At 43.9% G+C, this 18,208-nt stretch overlaps 1 protein-coding gene across 1 annotated transcript; it reads left to right on the top strand.

Moving 5' to 3' along the window:
- The first annotated feature begins 38 nt into the window (after positions 1 to 38).
- On the top strand, positions 39 to 13,761 carry MDH2 (malate dehydrogenase 2). The gene is made up of 9 exons (XM_048824441.2): positions 39 to 174; positions 4,150 to 4,318; positions 5,232 to 5,315; positions 7,099 to 7,208; positions 7,972 to 8,097; positions 8,784 to 8,861; positions 10,927 to 11,026; positions 11,891 to 12,042; positions 13,443 to 13,761. Exons 1-9 carry the CDS (start codon positions 109 to 111, stop codon positions 13,572 to 13,574), a joined length of 1,017 nt encoding a protein of 338 aa, XP_048680398.2. The 5' UTR covers positions 39 to 108; the 3' UTR covers positions 13,575 to 13,761.
- The last annotated feature ends 4,447 nt before the right edge of the window (positions 13,762 to 18,208 follow it).

Genomic DNA, 18,208 nt, shown 5'->3' with positions numbered 1-18,208 from the left:
TGGGCCTGGCTCTCTCGCGTTGCCCGGAGGCCGGAGTCGCGGGGGCGGAGGCGATCTCGCGGTGCTGCCTGTGGTGGAGGTCGTTGGAGTCACCGTCCCGGGCCCGTCATGCTGCTCTCCCGCCTCAGCGGCCCCGCCGCCGCGCTCCGCAGGGGGATCGCCACCTCGGCCCAGGTACCGGCCGGGCGCGGGCCCGAGGCCTGCCCCGCGCGCCCCCTCCCGGGCCCCGCGCTCCCTTCCCCTCCCCCCGCTCCCGCGCGCGCCGCTCCCCTCCCCCCGCTCCCGCGCGCGCCGCTCCCCTCCCCCTCCCCCCCCCCCCCCGCGCGCTCCCCGCCCCCGCGCTGCCCCGCGCGCTCCCCTCCGCGGGCGGGCTGCGCTTTGCTCTGCGCCAGGGGAGCGTCGCCGCGCTGCTCTTCAGTCCCTGCCCCGCCCCGGGACCCGACTGCTTGGGGTGAAATGGGGAGGGGGTCCCCGCGCGGGGCCTTCCACCACGAGCACCCCCCCTTCGGCCAGGCAGCCCCACCTGGGAGCCTTGGCTGTAGGGCAGCCCCCTCCCCCGCTCCAGACGGGGGGGGGGGGATTGAAGCGCAGCCCGGGGTGTGACTGCCCCAAGGTCACACCGCACATCCCAGCCCTGACTGCCTTTGACTTGCCCTGGCTGCGAGGCCACGCTCCCCCGAGATCAACCGGTCGCTTCTCCACCCCCCTTCCCCTTTACACGGGGTCGCAGGTGCCAGCGATTCTTCCCCGCTCCTTGCGGCCCCTGTCCTGAGCTTGTAGGTTTTAGGCGTCAGGCATTTTTCTTTTCAAATGCCTCTTGACAGTCCTTCCATCGCCTCTTTGGTCTTGCTCATCCTTTTTTGCTGTCCTCCTTCCCATGCTTCCTTGTTGCTTTTCTCCCGTTCGTATCCTATGTCCAGCCTACCTTAGGCGTGTGCTCTCCCGCCTGTCTCCTGTGGGACAAATCAGATGTGTTGAAATGGGGTCTTTTCAGTTTAACTCTACTATGCCCATGGCACGTGTAGTCAGTTACGGTGTTACACGCTGTTTGTTAAATTTAATGCTTACGTTTGAATGACGAATGTTAACTTGAGAGACAAGGTGGATGAGGTAATACCTTTTCTTGGACCAACTGTGGTCCAATAAACCTCTGTGTGGCTCAAAAGCTTCTCTGTCATCAACAGAAGTTGCTGCAATAAAAAATATTACCTCATTCACCTTGCCTTGCTGATATTCTGGGACCAGCATGGTTGCAACAACACTGCAACCAAGTATTACCTTATTTAAGTTGGATCGCCTGTTAAATAGTTACTACAAACAACAAAACAGGCTAGACATGGGGTAGCAACCCTGAAATACTGGAGTGAAAGGTGGGGCATATTGGACATCTTTAGGTGTCCAGCAACACAAATAGTTGAAGGTATTAATTTTGTGACACTGGGCCACAAAATAAACATGCCATTCTGCTTCTCTATCCTTTTGGCTATTCACTTCTGATCAGGACAGAAATGGTCTCTTATTGGTCAGATGTAGCTAGTAATCAGCAGGTGTGTGGCGACTAAATATTGACAACATTTTAATGGAGCTGAGAGGTAGATTGGTATTGATTACATCAATCCTTTCCTGAACATAAGTATTGAATTGTTTCAAAGTAATGATGGGAATTAAGGGTGGAGGCTGCCGATTAAATCTGTTTAAGTCAATTTATGCATGAAATTTGGTCTTTGTTATGGGGGGAAGACTAGCATTCTATTGCCTTCTATCTTAAGTAAATAATTTCTCAGTGGTGAAGTGTTCATTTAAGAGGACTATGTCTTAATCACAAGAGACTATAAAGCTGATTGTGTAAAGGGGACGACTAATAGAAACATTCAGACATACTTAGAAATGAACTCACTGCCTATTAATTTTCTCATGATTTCAAGGCATTTAAAAGATTTATAAGACTTCTTACCCTAAGTGTGATTTCAAACAATGCAGACTTGAGGTTCATTGGTCACTTCATAGCAGTACACTGCCTATGACCATTGCTAGATTTTGATCTCTGTGGGAGAGAGCATTTATGCAGAATTTTACTTTCTCCAGTAACAAGCAGGCTGGATTACTGCCAAAGTGAATCCACGTTTTGATAAATAGTCTAATTATTGTTTTGTCACAGTGATATAGTCTTCCCCCTTTAAAGATAGAGCCACTTAAACAGATTTTTCAAAGGGATTGAAGAGTTCAGGGGCCCAATTCCCATTGATTCTTAGTGGGATTTGGGCTCCCAGTTCCTTTGGGCCCATTTGAAAATCCCCGCTTTAAACATTAGTCATTAAAGCTATATGATTTATATACTGAGTCAGTACATTCATTTTAAAGGGGCACTGATTCCAATGTACCTTAGCAAGATAATTCTATCAGTAAAATAAACTTTCTTCTATTAAACTTCAGCTGCATTTAATTTTCCTTCTAAAAATATGAACATGAGGCAGTGCAGAGGTGAGAATGCAAAACTTCGTTTTCGGCAGCCCTTTTACGAGTCAGAAACTACCTCTGAAAAATGCAGCAGGTAACCTAGTCTAAACAATAAGTATTAATGCATATTCACTCTCTGCAATCTAAGTGGATAGAGTTCTTAATCAGGAACTAAGAGCAAAATTCTGCATGGCAAGAGCAAACTACTAAAAATAGTATCTTCTGTATAATTCAAATTTCTGTTTTCAAGCAGTAGCGCTAAGCACACTCATTCAAGAAATCTATTCAAAGACTTGCTCTCCGCTTTTATGCTAACCCATGCAACCTGATAGCTGGTTAGGAGCATACCTTTGTGTGTTCATGTACTGCTTGTTAAAGGCTCAAAATTGTCAATCAGGCATAGTAAAGGTCCTCTAGTCACACAAGATGGTACAACAAGGCCATACGAGTGTTCTCTCTCACTGCTCTACCAGTGTGTCTTCATCCTGATCTAGTGCTGTCAGATGGCAGTTTAGTTACATGAGTTGGGTTTCATCAACTAGCAATCTATTGTAGAGGATAGAGGCTTCATAATGATTCACCGGACCATGCCATTTTAACACTGCAGTTAAGTGGTTCCTGCCACTCCAGTAGAAAAAGTGATGCACCGCTTGTTTGCGAACACATGAATTTAGCAGCCACATTTCAGGATTTTTCTTCACTGCCTTGTTAACTTGAACTATAACTCAAGTTTTGCCCCTAACGCAACTCCTGTCCACAAACTCATCTATTTTGTTTGTGGTGCTTTAAGCTAGAGCTAGCTGGCCTGTTATGGAGGGTTGGTTGAAGCCCAAATGCTGCTAACACTAGAGCTAGTAATGCAGTGGAGATGCAGCAGCTCAAGATACAACTCATCAGCTGCTAATCGAATAAGTAGCTGGAACGTCCTGCAGCATGGTCACTCACTGAGCTAGCTTAGGAGGAAAGCAGATTCTTTCTTCTCATATTGACAACTAAAAATGGAATAGCCACAGAATTGTGTTTCCCTACAAAACCAGAAGGTAGACCCATAGCTAGGGCCCTACCAAATTCACAGTCCATTTTGGTCAATTTCATGGCCACGGGATTTTAAAAATCATAAATGTAATGATTTCAGGTATTTAAATGTGAAATTTCACAGTGTTGTTGTTGTAGGAGTGTTGTGTGTGGGGGGTGTGTGTGGGGTTCCCCAATTTGAGAAATGTTAGTCTTCTCCCGTCAAATCTGTATAGTATAGGGTAAAAGCACACAAAAGACCAGATTTCACGGTTGTTTTTTTTTCATGGTCTTGAATTTGGTAGGCCAGTACTCCTAGCAGAGTTCTGGATGGCATTTGCCATGTTGGGGGGGAGGGAATCTCCAAATTGAGAGACAATTGTTTATTTGATTACCTTTCCTTACTGAAAAGAATCCAGCTTTGAAGAAGCATGCATCTCTTAAATGTTTGTCTTGTCTCTCCAGAGACTTGCTGCTGATATTCCCTTTAAGAAATTATGTCTTCCATAAGAATTTAGTTTTGAATCCAGTTTGCCCACTGTCTGGTTTAAAACAAAACTAAACTTAGACAAATAGAGCTCTTCAAAAATCAGTAGCAAAAAAGTGTGATGAAGGCTCCAAAGCCATTACTGAGTAACTACTAAAAACCATGTGTGTCCTTCTTTCTTTTCTCCTCAGAGCAATGCTAAAGTGGCAGTGCTTGGTGCCTCTGGAGGGATTGGCCAACCTCTTTCCCTTCTACTGAAGAATAGCCCCTTAGTGAGCCACCTCAGCCTATATGATATTGCTCACACCCCTGGTGTTGCAGCTGACCTCAGCCACATTGAGACAAGAGCCAATGTCAAAGGTATCGTAAGTCATTGTAAATTATCTGAGGCACGTTACTGCACACAACGGTCCTAGCTTGAAATGATTCTTAAATGTGTTACGTGTAGGCTACACACCAATATTACTGTATATGAAGTGGGGAACTACTTGTCCTTTATAAATTAAATTCCTGTTAACTTGAAACTAAAACTGGAAATGGCTTATTTCTCCGAATAACTTCTCAGAACAAGATTTAGTTAAATAGATCAGCTGCTGCTGAGATGGTCAGAACATCTTTAGCTACTTTTTCACTTTTTTTTTTTTTTGTCCACTGAAAAACTATTTATGGTTAATGTGACAGTTCACACTGGCTACCAGAATAAATTCAGTAAAAATTGAGACATTTGATCATAGACTTTAGCTAGCAGCTGTATTTTCTTACTTCCATAAACTCAGAACTTTGTAGGAAAAACCGGTTACCATAGTAGCTCTTTGAGATAGCCTGTCTGAATCTACACTTCTAGAATGCATCTCCCAAGGATGTGGCTTGGTATAGGCAATCTCAAAGAAAAATTCTATCTAAACTTTCACTTTTATGATATGTTTACTCTTCTGGTTTCCATTTCATTTATAGGGTCTGTTATCAAAAGAGAAAGTTTTGCTTGGTGCTTGATAGGAGGCATAGGGATTTGTTTTGATTCATGGAATATAATTACAAACATTTCTTCTGAGGACAGAGGTATTTGCATATTAGATTGTTTGAGTCCCTCTAGTAAAACTTAGCCATTCTCACTCTAAGGGATGAAATTAATATTGAAGAAGGCAAAGGCTACATTAAAAATTAACATGGATATCCTTAAACATACAGTTTCATACACTACTAAATTTGATTTGGACAGTTTAATCTTTCACTGGAACAGTAACCGCATAGTTACCTGGATCTTCCATTGCAGGTTTTATTGGATCTGAGCAGTTGCCAGACTGTTTGAAGGGCTGTGAAGTTGTAGTTATTCCTGCAGGAGTCCCTAGAAAACCAGGTAGGTCTTAATTTTATTGAACGTAGCATTCTAAAATGTTTGGATTATTGTGGTAAGGCCTGAAATGCTACACCATTACTTATGTCTTGAGTCTGCAAGTCCCTCAGAAAATCATCTTGGGTTTAGAGCACTGGATGGACTCTAACATTTGGGGTCTGTTTCTGGCTGTGCCATAGAATTCCTGTGAGACATTAGACAATCTTTCTGTTTCCTGGTTCCTCATCTGTAAAAGGGAGATACTTGCCTACCTTGCAGGTGTGTATTTAATGAATTATTGAATATATGAGGCACTCATGCTAGAGTTATAAGCATCATAGAAAAGCCCAAAAAAGGCTTCATGCTGAAAGTAGTACTGATGGATGTTCCAGGAACAAAACTTCATTTTATCCTGCTGTTAACTGGGACTAGAGGCCAATCTTGGGAGTATAAAATTAATGTAGTACTGACATTTTTATACTACTGTCCCTTCTGAGGATCTGAGAACTGTACAAATGTTAATGAAGCTTCACAACACCCTTGTGATGTATTACCTGAATTTTACAAATGAGTGGAAATTGCTTTTTGTTTGGTGGTGGTTTGTTTTTTTTTTTTTTTTTTTTTTTTTTTTGTTCCTAAGGTCATACAGGGAGTCTATTTCCCAACTCTGGTATAGAAATCCAGACTTCTTGACTCTAAATCTTGTTCTTAAACTATTGTGTTAGGAATGTAACCAATAGTGTGGAAGAACATAAGAATGGCCATACCGGGTCAGATCAATGGTCCATCTAGCCAATTACCCTGTGTTCTGACAGTGGCCAGTGCCAGATGCTTCAGAGGGAACAAAAAGAACAGGGCAATTATTGAGTGATCCATCCCCTGTTGTCCGGTCCTAGCTTCTGGCAGTCAGAGGATTAAGGGCACCCAGGGCATGGGGTTTCGTTCTGTTACCATCTTGGCTAATAGCCATTGATGGACCACTGATGAACTTATTCAATTCTTTTTTTTAACCCAGTTATACTTTTGGCCTTCACAGAGAGGACTGTGGCACCCATACAATGAGCAGAGTATCCATATTTGACAGTTAATGACAAGATACTACAGTGATAAGGGCCTTTTAAGTACTTGGACACGTAAAATGGGGTAAACACTGTGCACTCGTCTTTGAATGATTGCCCCTACTGGTATTTGTCCGGACTGATGTGGCGATAGTAATACATTAGGCTGCTGTCTAGATCACCAGGGTTATAACCTGTGGCACCTGCTCCCCAGGCCAGTAGGTAGTCAAGCATATTTGAGGAGTGAGAAGTTTAGGATATGTCTACACTGTGGAGATTACCAGCAGAACTACATTGTCGTAGCTATGCTGACATAACCCTGTAGTGTAGAGACAACCTGCACTAGTAGAATGGATTTTTCCATTGCTGTAGGAATACCATCTGTCGAAGCCATCTATGCTGCGAGTTAGGTTGGCATAGCTACATCGGTCAGGAGTGTGGACTTTTCACACCCCTGACCAGTGTAGCTATGTTGACCTAACTTTTAAGTGTTTACCAGGCCTAAGTGTCTTACTAGCAGAAGCTAGTTGTAAGGGATAACCTTGACACTAGCCTTGGAGGACATGAATTGCCTTCTCAGAAGTGGAGAGTCTCCAGCCAGGAGAAGTAGGAAAGAATTCGGTGGGGTCTAATACAACACTGATCCCTCCTGGTGTTATGATGGGGTAGGATGTGCTCACATCCCTAACCACTGTAATGGGAACAACTTGGTTAACTTCTGGAATGATATTCAATTTGTTGATTCCCAGGTATGACCCGTGATGACCTGTTCAATACCAACGCTACCATTGTTGCGAATTTGACGTCTGCGTGTGCCAAGCACTGTCCAGAAGCCATGATCTGCATTATTGCTAACCCGGTAAACGTTAATGTCTGGGAGAGTCTGAATACATAACGAAGCCAAGGGACTAGCAGCATTAGTTAACTGACTGTATTAACAAGCCAAGAATTAATGTAGTACCACCCTTATTAACACATTTTCCAATCTTGTTGTGACTGAAAACAAATTGGCTAGAGCTAGATTTCCAAGTTCATGTTTAAGTCCTGTGAATATGACCAGTTCCATAGGCATAAAATGGTGTAGCAGTCCTAAACCAAAAGCATGCAGTACACCCACAAGAGACAGCTACACAGGATTTGTGTCTACCAGTAAATTAGTCTGCTTAGAAGCTTTGGTTCTTTAACATGCAACCTTTCATAACATGAATGAACCAGTGAGCGTCATGATCCACGCTTGCTGAAGCGTTATTTCAGCCAGTCTGAGTTCTGCTCTTCAGTTTAGTTATCGACAAAGACTTTGAATAAATTTTTGTTTGCTGAATGCGTTTAACACAGGAAAACTGGACACTAGTATGTACAGAGGTATTTGAGCACTACTGTCGGCTTGCTTGTGTAATAAAATTGTGATGGTACAGTAGAAATGACATCATAGGTATGGAAAAGAGGCTCACTCTACCATGTTAGTGAGGTCTGTTTATATTTTTCTCTAAACAGAAGCTCAGTTTTGTAACTATTAGTTTGTTTGATATTTACCTGGTAAGGGTTTGTAAGTCTGTTAAAACTTAAGAGCTACCAAAAAGTATTAGTGGGGTAATGCATGCCTACCTGCTTTTCAATTATAGGTAAATTCTACCATCCCAATAACCTCTGAACTTTTTAAGAAGCATGGGGTTTATAATCCGAACAGAATCTTTGGTGTTACCACACTGGACATTGTCAGAGCAAATACTTTTGTGGCTGAACTAAAGGTAGGTTGTAATCTTCCTGCTTCAATAGATTTGTCGCTATGAACCTTTACCATTCATGTTAGCAATGCTCTGTCATAAATCATGAGTGAACAGAGCCAAGTGGTCTCAGATTCCCCAAGACCTGGAGGATGAGGGGACATGTTTTACTATTTCCAGTCTTTGGATAGTCTAAGGATAGGGTCTCTGTCCTTCACAGTGCAGTTGTCATCAGAAGAGAATTTCATAGCTGCAGCTTGAGTCTGAGCCACACGTTTACCTTACTGACAGTGGCATTTTCACTCCTGCTAGTGCTAGAGTCCAATGCAACTGTGGAAGAGTGAGCTGGTTTCTGACACGCCCCACTGAGCAACAGACTTGTTACAGGATGTTGTCTTGTGGGATAACAGCTTGATTTTCATACGCAGGTTGGAGTTTGTAGTGCTGGCCTTTCAGTTCATTTATAAAAGCCTAGTGAGAGTAAGTTCACCGGGATAACAAACATAGATTTCTATGATGTGGTTTTAATTCATTCTTCAGAACATGACTAGACTTTAAACCGCTTGCATTCTTTTACACCATGTAGCATTACATTGCAGGTGTCTGATTAAATGTCCAGGATAGAAGGGCACACTGTGTCTAAAGGCATACTGCTTTTCTTGCCCAGACGCTTTTAAAAATAATTGCTAAAGCCATGAGTTTTCCTGCAGGGCTTAGATCCAGCTCGAGTAAACGTTCCCGTTATTGGTGGCCATGCAGGGAAGACTATCATTCCTCTGATCTCTCAGGTATGTTACAGTAAATACCCAATGTATGGAAATGTTCTTTCTTCCCCCACTCCCATTCAGTATTGCATTAGTGTTCATCTGAAATCTGTTGCTGATGTCTCTTTCCAGCTATCTGTGTGTGCTCATTCACAAGGGACTGTGCTGTACGATTGGAAATTTATTCTGCGCACTTCCAAAGTCCTAAACCTAAAATTCCTCTGACTTTTAAATCGCCATAAACTTATGTGGCATTTGAGAGTAAGACCCTTTTCTTCAAGGAGAAAGAAGAAGATAGATATCTTGTCTAAGATAGACAAGAGCGTGGCACATCTGTTTAGGGAAGAGAGCTGAGAGAGATCATTAATACCTGCATTTGTGAAATTCACTGTGTTGTGTACACTTCACAACCGTAAATGAGTTAAGCGGCATCCACCTCTGAGAAATATCAGTAACTGAAGCGCAGAGATGAAATGAACGGCCGACGGTTCATTTGGGAGTCTTTGGGCAGCAATGAGAAGAAAACCCACATCTGACTCCCAGTCCTGTGCCTGAAACACAAGACTTTGAAAAAAGGGAAGGAAGGAATCCTGGAAGTGGGTTGTTGCAAGGATAAGAGATGTGAGATAGATGAGTGCTAACAAGACATGATGGGGAACAGTAAGGAGAGAAGGCTGGGAATGGGAGGAATTATGCTCAAGTGTAAGTGAGGAGTGTGATTATATGGAGCTAGGAAGGGAAGGTCCAGGATCTTGAGTTTGATGTAGTAAAAGGAGGAAACTAGTAAAGGGGTGGGTGCCAAAATGACTGGAAAAGATTATTTTAGCAATGCGGGGAGCACATTTGTTAATGGTTGGTGTGGATGATGCCATAGTAGAACAGAGGACTTTAAGTGTTCACAATCCTTGTAAACACCAGCAGCAGACGAGGTTCTCAGCAGTGTGTATCCAGAGACCTTTCCTTGAGGTAATCCCCTGTGCTGGAGGTGTGGAAACCATTAGTGACTCAGGCCTGCACAACATGCGGCCCCCGTGGTCTCACTGTGCGGCCCGCGGGGGGTGAGTAGGCAAGTGGCGGGGTGGGGCAAGCCAATGGCTGGCTGGCGGGCAGGCGGGGTGGTGAAGAGGCCAGTGGCTGGGGGGCAGGTGAGCTGGCGGCGGGGAATGGGGGCTGAGGAGGCAAGCTGGGGAGGGTGGGGGGATGATGAGCTGAGCGGGCAGTGGCGGCAGGAGTAGGGGGGGGAACCTCAGTACGCTCCCTGCTCCGGGGAGGAGGAGGAGAAGAGGAGGGAGCGTGACCTTGGGGAAGGGGCTGGAATCAGGGCATATCCCCTCCAGCCCCTGCTGTGAGCACCCCCATAACCCCAGCCCACCCTGACCCCTGCACCCGCCTCACACACACCCAGCCCCCTGCAGCCCCCTCATGCCCCCCCTGCCCTGACCCCTGCACCCCCCCACACACACTCAGCCCCCTGCCCTGACCCCTGCACCCCCCCACACCTCCCCAGTCCCCTGCACCCCCCCACACCCAGCGAGGTGGCACTGGGGAAGGAGGGTTTGTTTCCGCGGGGCGGGTGGTTTGCGGGGGAAGGTGTTTCCGCGGGGTCAGGGGGTTTCGGACCTCAGCTGTTTTTCTTTGGAGTAATATGGCCCTTGCCGCTTTACGAGTTGTGCAGGCCTGCATTAGTGTATAGCTTTGAGAAGTCAAAAGCCTACTATGCACATTATTTGAAGGGAGTCTGTCTGGTGAAAGAGGCTGCAAGATGGATCTGCTGGGTTCTCTTCCTAGTTCTACCATTAAGTGGCAGTTTGACCTTGGGCAAATCACTTGGTGTGATCTAGCTCTATTTATAGTCAATGAGAGCTTCTCTGTTGGCTCTGATAGCAACTAGATCAGGCTACATAATGGCTCTGCCTATCTTGGAAATGGGGATACGTGTCTGCCTGCTTTGAAGCACTTCGACTATGCGCTGATGAAAATTGCTATAGGAATATAAAAAATACTGTGTGGGTATTTAGGCCTCTAAAGCATTATAATGAATGCGAAAGAATGTTGAGATTTACTGATAACTGATACCTTTCCATTTTAGTGTACACCAAAGGTGGAGTTCCCTCAGGATCAATTGGAAACGCTTACGGGGAGAATTCAGGAGGCTGGTACTGAAGTTGTGAAAGCTAAAGCAGGAGCAGGTTGGTTCTTGGAAACTGTTTTGAGTCTGTTGTTTGACCAGTTCCGAGGGCGAGCAGTACTCTTCTGTTCCGGAATAGACTGGAAACCACAGGGCGATGTAATGCGTTGGGGTTTACAAATCTGTGCAAATGGGTTAGTGCTGCCAATGACATGCTTAGAAGCAACTCAGTCTTTAAGGTGGGATTAAACAGTAACCTACTGTATGGAATCTATTACTGCGCAACAGCCCTCGCCACCAGCAAATTAAATGGGTCAAACACATACCACTAAAATGGCATGCCAGTGGCCAAAAGTTACTGTTTAGTGTTCGATTCAGGGCTTTTGATCTTGTGCTATGACATCCCTCGGACTTGACGAGCGTACAGTTAATTACGAACAGTTAAGCACGACTCTTGCCCTTTACTGCTCCCTTCTGCTATACAGCTCTTCTTTATTTAAAAAAGACACACAACTTGCTTATCTCATTGCAGCACAGAGGGAAGTAAGGACCAGCGAGTGCAAATGTGAAAAAACAAGCAGAGGAACGTCACAAAGGAAAAATTTATTCTGTTCCTTTTGATATATAGTGCAGTAAAAGGCAAAGCTGCTTCCCCCCCGCCCCCCGTGCAACCTCTTTAAAAGAAAAGATGCCCTTGGTATGATGGGGACGGGAAGTATTCAAAATATGTAATTACGGTATCTTCTGAGCTTCTGGCAGCCACCTAGCCAAAAATGTGACAGTTATTCAAACAGCAGAGACTGTAAACCAGTTTACATCCTACACTAGTACTAACTTCTCAGTTGGGCGTAAAGTTTAATAACAAGTGTATTAGTCCATACCACTAGGATCTCTCATATTTTTGTTCTGACTTCTGTTTGCACAGGATCTGCCACCTTATCTATGGCATATGCTGGTGCCAGGTTTGTCTTTTCTGTCCTGGATGCAATGAATGGAAAGGAAGGGGTTATTGAATGTTCCTTTGTTAGATCGGAAGAAACAGAGTGCCCATACTTCTCCACACCTTTGCTACTTGGGGTATGTATCTTGGACGGTGGTGCTTTTAACTGACATGTTTAAAGTAATAAATTGTACTTTATTAAGCCAGAAGGGTGTTGCAGAATTAGCTTGCTTGGCTAATGCAACACTTGTTCAGGAAGCATTTTAACACTTTGGATACTTGGTTCAGGCTTTTAATAATCATATTCTAATGTTTTTGTTTGACTGGGCAGTGCCTTAACTCATAAAGCTATTTTAATTTCTCATTAAAAATGTCAAGGACTATGGAATACTTTAAAGAAATATCTGCAATAGCTTTTGAGCTCCTGGTGTTTCAACAAAACTAAATAAAAGAAGGGCTTGGCTATTTTAGTACCTTCCTTACTCAGGCAAGTGCAAACTTCCTGTTTCAGTTGCTTCCTGTCTTTAGTTCTGCATTTGAATTGACTGGGTAACCAGGTCCTCTAATTTAAATCAATGTCTCGGCCTGAACTTTTGGTTCCTAGTCACTCTAAATAGGAGGTTGTTGTGTCTCCATTTATGAAGAGCTTTCAAAATGTCAATAAAAGCCCAGTTGTCTGGTCACCTTAACTGAATCTACTAAAATAAATCCTGTACACATTGACTCCTGTGTGTGTGGAAGTCACACTGAGGCTTCAAAGTGCTACTGGTGTCCAGGAATTGCAGTTTGATGTGGCCAGAGCAGGATTGTGCTGTGGCCTCTGGAAGTGACATAAGAGAGTTTCATAGTGTCATTAAAACACAGTAATGTCGTTTTAGTCCACATAAAATATGTGAAGAGAAGCTTTTGAGGCAACAAAAAGAAAAGGGAGTTTCAGCCCTTGCGGGAAAGAATTAATTATGGACAGCGAAAGAGTATCGTACTCACTCTGGTGAGTGGACAGAAGTAAAGACTGGAGTGAAATAAGTGGGCCAAGCAGGTCAGATACAGGGTGGTAGTCTCTAAACTCTCTGGGATCTAGAAAGCTAGAAGGATAACTTTCAAAGAGATTTGAAAATTCATTGGAAGCCACTGGTGAAAATGTATGTGATGGTCTTCTTCCTGCAGAGTAAATTTCAGGTCGTTGGACTAGTGTGTGGCTTTAGGAAAACAGAACACTTGAAGGGAAGGGATGAAAGCACCAAAGGAGCAGTTGGTATTTCAGCTCCTCTTCCAGGAAGGAGTCAGTCCTAAAATTAGACGGACACATTCTTTTCCCCCATCCTGACTGTGGGTAGGAAATTCATATTGAAATATAGGAGCTATGTTTGAACTGCTTTGTGAGATTCTCCTGCAGATGTACAAGTTCTAGAGACCTGAAGAGGAAGTTTGGTTTTAAACCCAAGTTTAACCCTCTAACTAGGCACAGATATGAAAGCTATTCCTTGCTAAAGAATGCAATGATTGTGTAACCCAAAAACCCTTCTTCCCCTGTCAGAAAAATGGAATTGAGAAGAATCTAGGTATTGGCAAGATCTCTCCTTACGAAGAAAAGATGATAGCTGAGGCCATGACTGAGCTGAAAGCTTCTATCAAGAAGGGAGAGGAGTTTGTGAAGAGCATGAAGTGAAGAGCGGATAGGGAAGAAGAATCACAGTTTCCTTAATTTATTAAGGCATCATGTCACTTTAAAAGACTCCAGATGCAAAGCACAAGCTTTGATCGAAGTCACTCTGTATTAGTGTATTATCTGCTCTCAATTTGTCAATTGGAATTCTACTCATCAATAAAACAGCCTCCTGGTTTTTTTCAGGGTACGCATTGTGAAACTCTCCACTGTGATTTCTGGCTTTCTAAAGCTGGAAACACTCTCATATACGGGCAACCGTATTTCAAAGATTACACTTTCAGGTTTCACCCATACTGCAACACCCAGTTATGCTGCCATTTGCCTACTTAATATTCACAAACACAAGATTAATTCTTCCTTTCTTCAAAGAAGGGAACACAGTAACCTATGCAGAAGCTGATATGTGCTCTGTAACTTCTTGAGCTCCTCTTTAGTCATATTTAGTCTCTGGGAAATCCTGAGGATCACTTCTGGAGAAACTTTGGGAGCTGCTTGAGTAAATAGTACACCATCCTCTCTAGAAGAGAGGCAAATGGACTTGGCCAGCTGTTGCAACAAGATACGCTCCAGTTAAATTAAAGAGGAATTTTCCCATTGCTTTGTAACATTCCATTCTGTAGCTGCATCTGGCTTCCCCAGCACAAATCTGCAGAACATCACCTCAAGCTTGGCCTTGCAAATCCCTTGGGCAGCTTCTTTGTAAAACTAGCAAAGCTCAGGCTACTGAAAATGGCCAGTACCCCCCCATATCATTGTCACATGCACCACAATTGGTGACAGACCCGTAGACTCACCTAGTTCTAACCTCTGACATACAATACAACAAATGACTTCTAGCCACACAGCCTTTCCCTCATTTTACTAAAGCCTTCATTTTAGAAGGCTTTTACTCGCTAGATGGCGCTGTTCTCCCAAGGCTTGCATACTAGTGGCGGTCTGTTCAGTATAGCGTTGCTATATGCCACGCTGGACAGCACGCTCTCGTGAAGACAACAGTTATGTTGGAAGGTTTTATGAAAGGAGGAACTTCTCTGGTCAGGCTGCCAAGTCAATAGCCAGAAACTGGCTTCTGCTGCTAGTCATCCTGGGCCTAAACTTATGGAGAGGCAAAGAACACAGCTGAGAGGAAAGACTAGAAGTTAATGCCTGGCATTTCAGTTCTCTTGCAGGAGGATCCAAGTAATTTATCAGCACTACTCTCATTTTACACAGTTTAACTAAACCAAGGTCTCGGCCAAGACTCAGTGGGAAAACTGACTGTGGAATCCTGATTTTTGTCCCCACTCCTGCTGTTACTGACTTGTATTACCATCGTGCCTCTGGCTCAAGTCATAGGCCAGGATTCCATCCTGCTAGCTGCTATACAAACCAGCTATAAATTAGTAAACTGCTGCTGTCTATAACCAAAATTAATAAGGTACTGTCATGGCAGTTGAATCAAATCACATACAGAGGTCTTGTCTACATGGGGCATTGACCAGCATTGCTATGGTTATACTTTGGTGGCAACAAGCTAAGCCATAAAAGGACACTTACTCCAAATAAGTGTACGTGCTGATACATATACTGGTATAGTAATGCCAATAAATCTCTGGATAGGCAAACCCTGAGTCACAGCAAATAATATATGGCACTGGATTGGATGTGCCTTCCCTTCTGTTTGCCTGGTCCTGCATCAGGCATTTCTTAGCCCCAGGGTGGGACTTGCTATGGCCCAAGAGGCCTTTGGAATGCCCCTATGGTAATATGGGTATCTTGTTGGAAGGCATACTTAGCCTAAATGGGATAAATAGAAACTGGCTCTATTTAAAGCATGAGGTAAGGATCTCAATTCTTGTTTCCAGGGTTCATGAGCTTTCCTCTATTGCCTGCTTCTTCAGCATTCCTTGGTAAGGTGTAAAGCAGGTGTCACCTTTCCAGATGATTTCATACCCAAGAGAAAATGCTGAAAGACACCTATTTCAGCACAGGTAGAGCGTGCATTTAGCTTTTTGCTACGACTTAGCTCCTAGTTTTGAGTATCTTCATTGTGTGGGACCTAAGGTCACAATTATCTGATCAGCTCTTTTGATGTTTAGGCTGAGGAGGGGATCATTAGTTAGAGAGCAGCTGAGAGTCCTTAAAAACCAGAACCAAAAAGGAAGTAATTAGTGATTACTACAAATGTGCTGTACGGGATATTATCCTGTACAGACTCCATGGGGCTTGCAGAGATGAGCTGTGTTCTATTTTTGCACTGAAAAATTGGTGGTTAAAATACAAAGCAGTGAATTGAAACAGTCTTGAGTTCTGTGACGGAGGGCTTACCAAGCGAACTTTATGCAGAAACCTGTTCAGGACTTCCATAATAGATGTCACATTTAGGTTAATAATACCTAGCTCTCATAAAACGCTTTCTATCAGGTCTCAAAGTGCTTCAGTTTTTTTTTTTTTAAATGTGTGTAGGGTCCCATTGTTGCTCTTGTCTTGTTTAGCAGCCCCCAACTGATAGACGAGCTGACTTATCTTTAAATTGCACCCATGACAACCTCTGTTCCTACTTTGTTCTATATTTGGTGATGAGCAAGAAGGGAGAGTGAACTCAACCCTGATAAACCTGCAGCCAACGCACATGGGCAAATAGGGGAACAATGGGCTGTAGATTTCCCCAGAAGGGAGGGAGGCTTCAATCGTCCTGATTCTGTTGTAACTCCAAAAAGTCAGATTAAATCCCCAGGTAACAGTGACTGTTTGTAATGTGGTAGCACCTAGGAGTTCCAGTCATGGACCAGCACATTGTGCTAGGTGCTGTATAAACACTCAACTAACAGACGGTACCTGCCCCAAAGAAGTCTATATCTAACTACAATTACTTCGTCCAAGGCTCTAGTTTTAAGAATTCCTAACTCTTCAGCCAGAACTGTCTTGCCTGGTTTCTAGAGCTGAGCTCTAGGAGTTCTTAGGCTGGCTGACATCAGAGGAAGATGGAACTATCTCCTTTTCCATGTTTGTTTTGTACATACCTGGTTTTCCCCCGTCATTGTATGTGGCTTGGGCTTTTGTTTTAGTGAATGTCGACTATCTCTTTTTCAGCCTTCTCTGCTCAGCTGGGGGTGCCAGCATTCTGCCACTCATGGGAGAGTGGCAGAGAGAGGGGAGAAAAGTGAATATTTTGCCCTTTTTCTCATTCAGCTCCAGGGGAAGCAGCAGTGCTATTGGATGGACATGATGGGCAGTTGTACGGGGTTATATTTTAGTAATGCTGCCAGGTCTGCTGCCGTGATTCCACGATGGCATCAGCTGGTAACTGTTGCTATACGTGTTCTTGTATCATGCCTATCATTGTGGTATCTGAGCACCTGGCTTCTTGTGAGATCCTGCATCCACAGAAGACCTAGAATGCTAATGATAAGAATGTACAGCTCTCTCTTATAACATCAGAGGCAGGTAAAAGATGAAAACAAGCTCTGCAGTTGGTTTCTCCTCTATATTTCCCTAGGGGCAAGTTTTAATATAGCTAGGATATCCTTCAGCGTTAACCCTTTAGTGAATCTTCCCTCTTAGGCTGTGGCAGGCTGGCAGGTGGATTTCTTGACCCTACTACTAGATAAGTACATTGAACGTTAAAAGAGATCCCACTAATCTGAGAAATAGAACAGAGCAAGCTGATCTTTATTATAAAGAAATGTGGAAGCTAGCACATGGGAATTAATAATGGACTCTGCCAATCAAAGAGAGGAGACTCTTATCAAGGAACCAAATCCCCAGGAGAGATTTATGGGTAGTTGAATAACAACTGGTGCCTGACCCTGATGCTGTTGCAAAGAGCAACTAGTGCAGCTCTGGGCTATGTTTGCACTGGCCCCTCTGCTAGATGATGTTCCATGAAGGAATATTGAGCGGATCTAGCGTGGCATTTTCCACGTTCCAATCCCTCTGCATTGATAAGGCTGCACCTGGAGTGCAATGCTGGGTTCTCTTTAAAAGGGATACTGAGAGACCAGAGACTAGCAACTGCAGGCCCTGAGAGTCTGACATACCAGGAAAGAATAAATGAATTAAAACATTTCACCTGCAAAAATTCACTATGGGGTGATGCTAATGATTTAGAAGGTAAAAGAAGCAGCCATTGGGCACTATTAATAAAGCACGGGGAAGTGCATTAAAGGTTGAGAGTGATAAATTGAACTTGTATAGTAAGAAAAATGGATTGACAAAAGGACAATTGGGGAGTGGAGTGGTTGGCGGAGTGCAATAATTACAGCTCAGACAAGCTGGTTAGATAATTATATGGAAAGCCTGGCACTGAGTGTGTCTTGTGGAGGCAGGTGGCTGAACTTAACTCAGGAGGTCCTTGCCGTAATAGGTTGTTGTTTGAATAGGGGTTTCGTTTCCACCTGGAGCTGGTGAACAGTTTGCTGAAAAGGAGGCTGCCTCTCAGACCTGCTCCTGTCTGACCTGATAGCAAGCATGAGGGGGAATGCTGATAGGTGCACCCTTCCCGTGGGCTCCTCTATCCAAGGCTATGTTGCTACTTGGCTATGTGGTGGCTACTTCTCTTCCTTTTCTTTCCAAGAGCTAAATCTGATTTCTAGTACTAAGGACAAGTAAATGGGCTGTGGGTTGGGAAGGGATGGAATCTTCCCTCTTCTCAC

Source organism: Caretta caretta, chromosome 17, assembly GCF_965140235.1.
Source record: "Caretta caretta isolate rCarCar2 chromosome 17, rCarCar1.hap1, whole genome shotgun sequence".
NCBI classification, from domain to species: Eukaryota; Metazoa; Chordata; order Testudines; family Cheloniidae; genus Caretta; species Caretta caretta.
This window is presented reverse-complemented; position numbering and strand designations above follow the sequence as displayed.

Excerpts from the sequence above, each read along its gene's own strand:
- MDH2 (XM_048824441.2), top strand. The coding sequence starts at position 109 with ATGCTGCTCTCCCGCCTCAGCGGCCCCGCCGCCGCGCTCCGCAGGGGG. Across the intron at positions 5,316-7,098 it reads AGGAGTCCCTAGAAAACCAG|GTATGACCCGTGATGACCTG; the intron begins GTAGGTCTTAAT and ends GTTGATTCCCAG. Across the intron at positions 11,027-11,890 it reads GAAAGCTAAAGCAGGAGCAG|GATCTGCCACCTTATCTATG; the intron begins GTTGGTTCTTGG and ends CTGTTTGCACAG.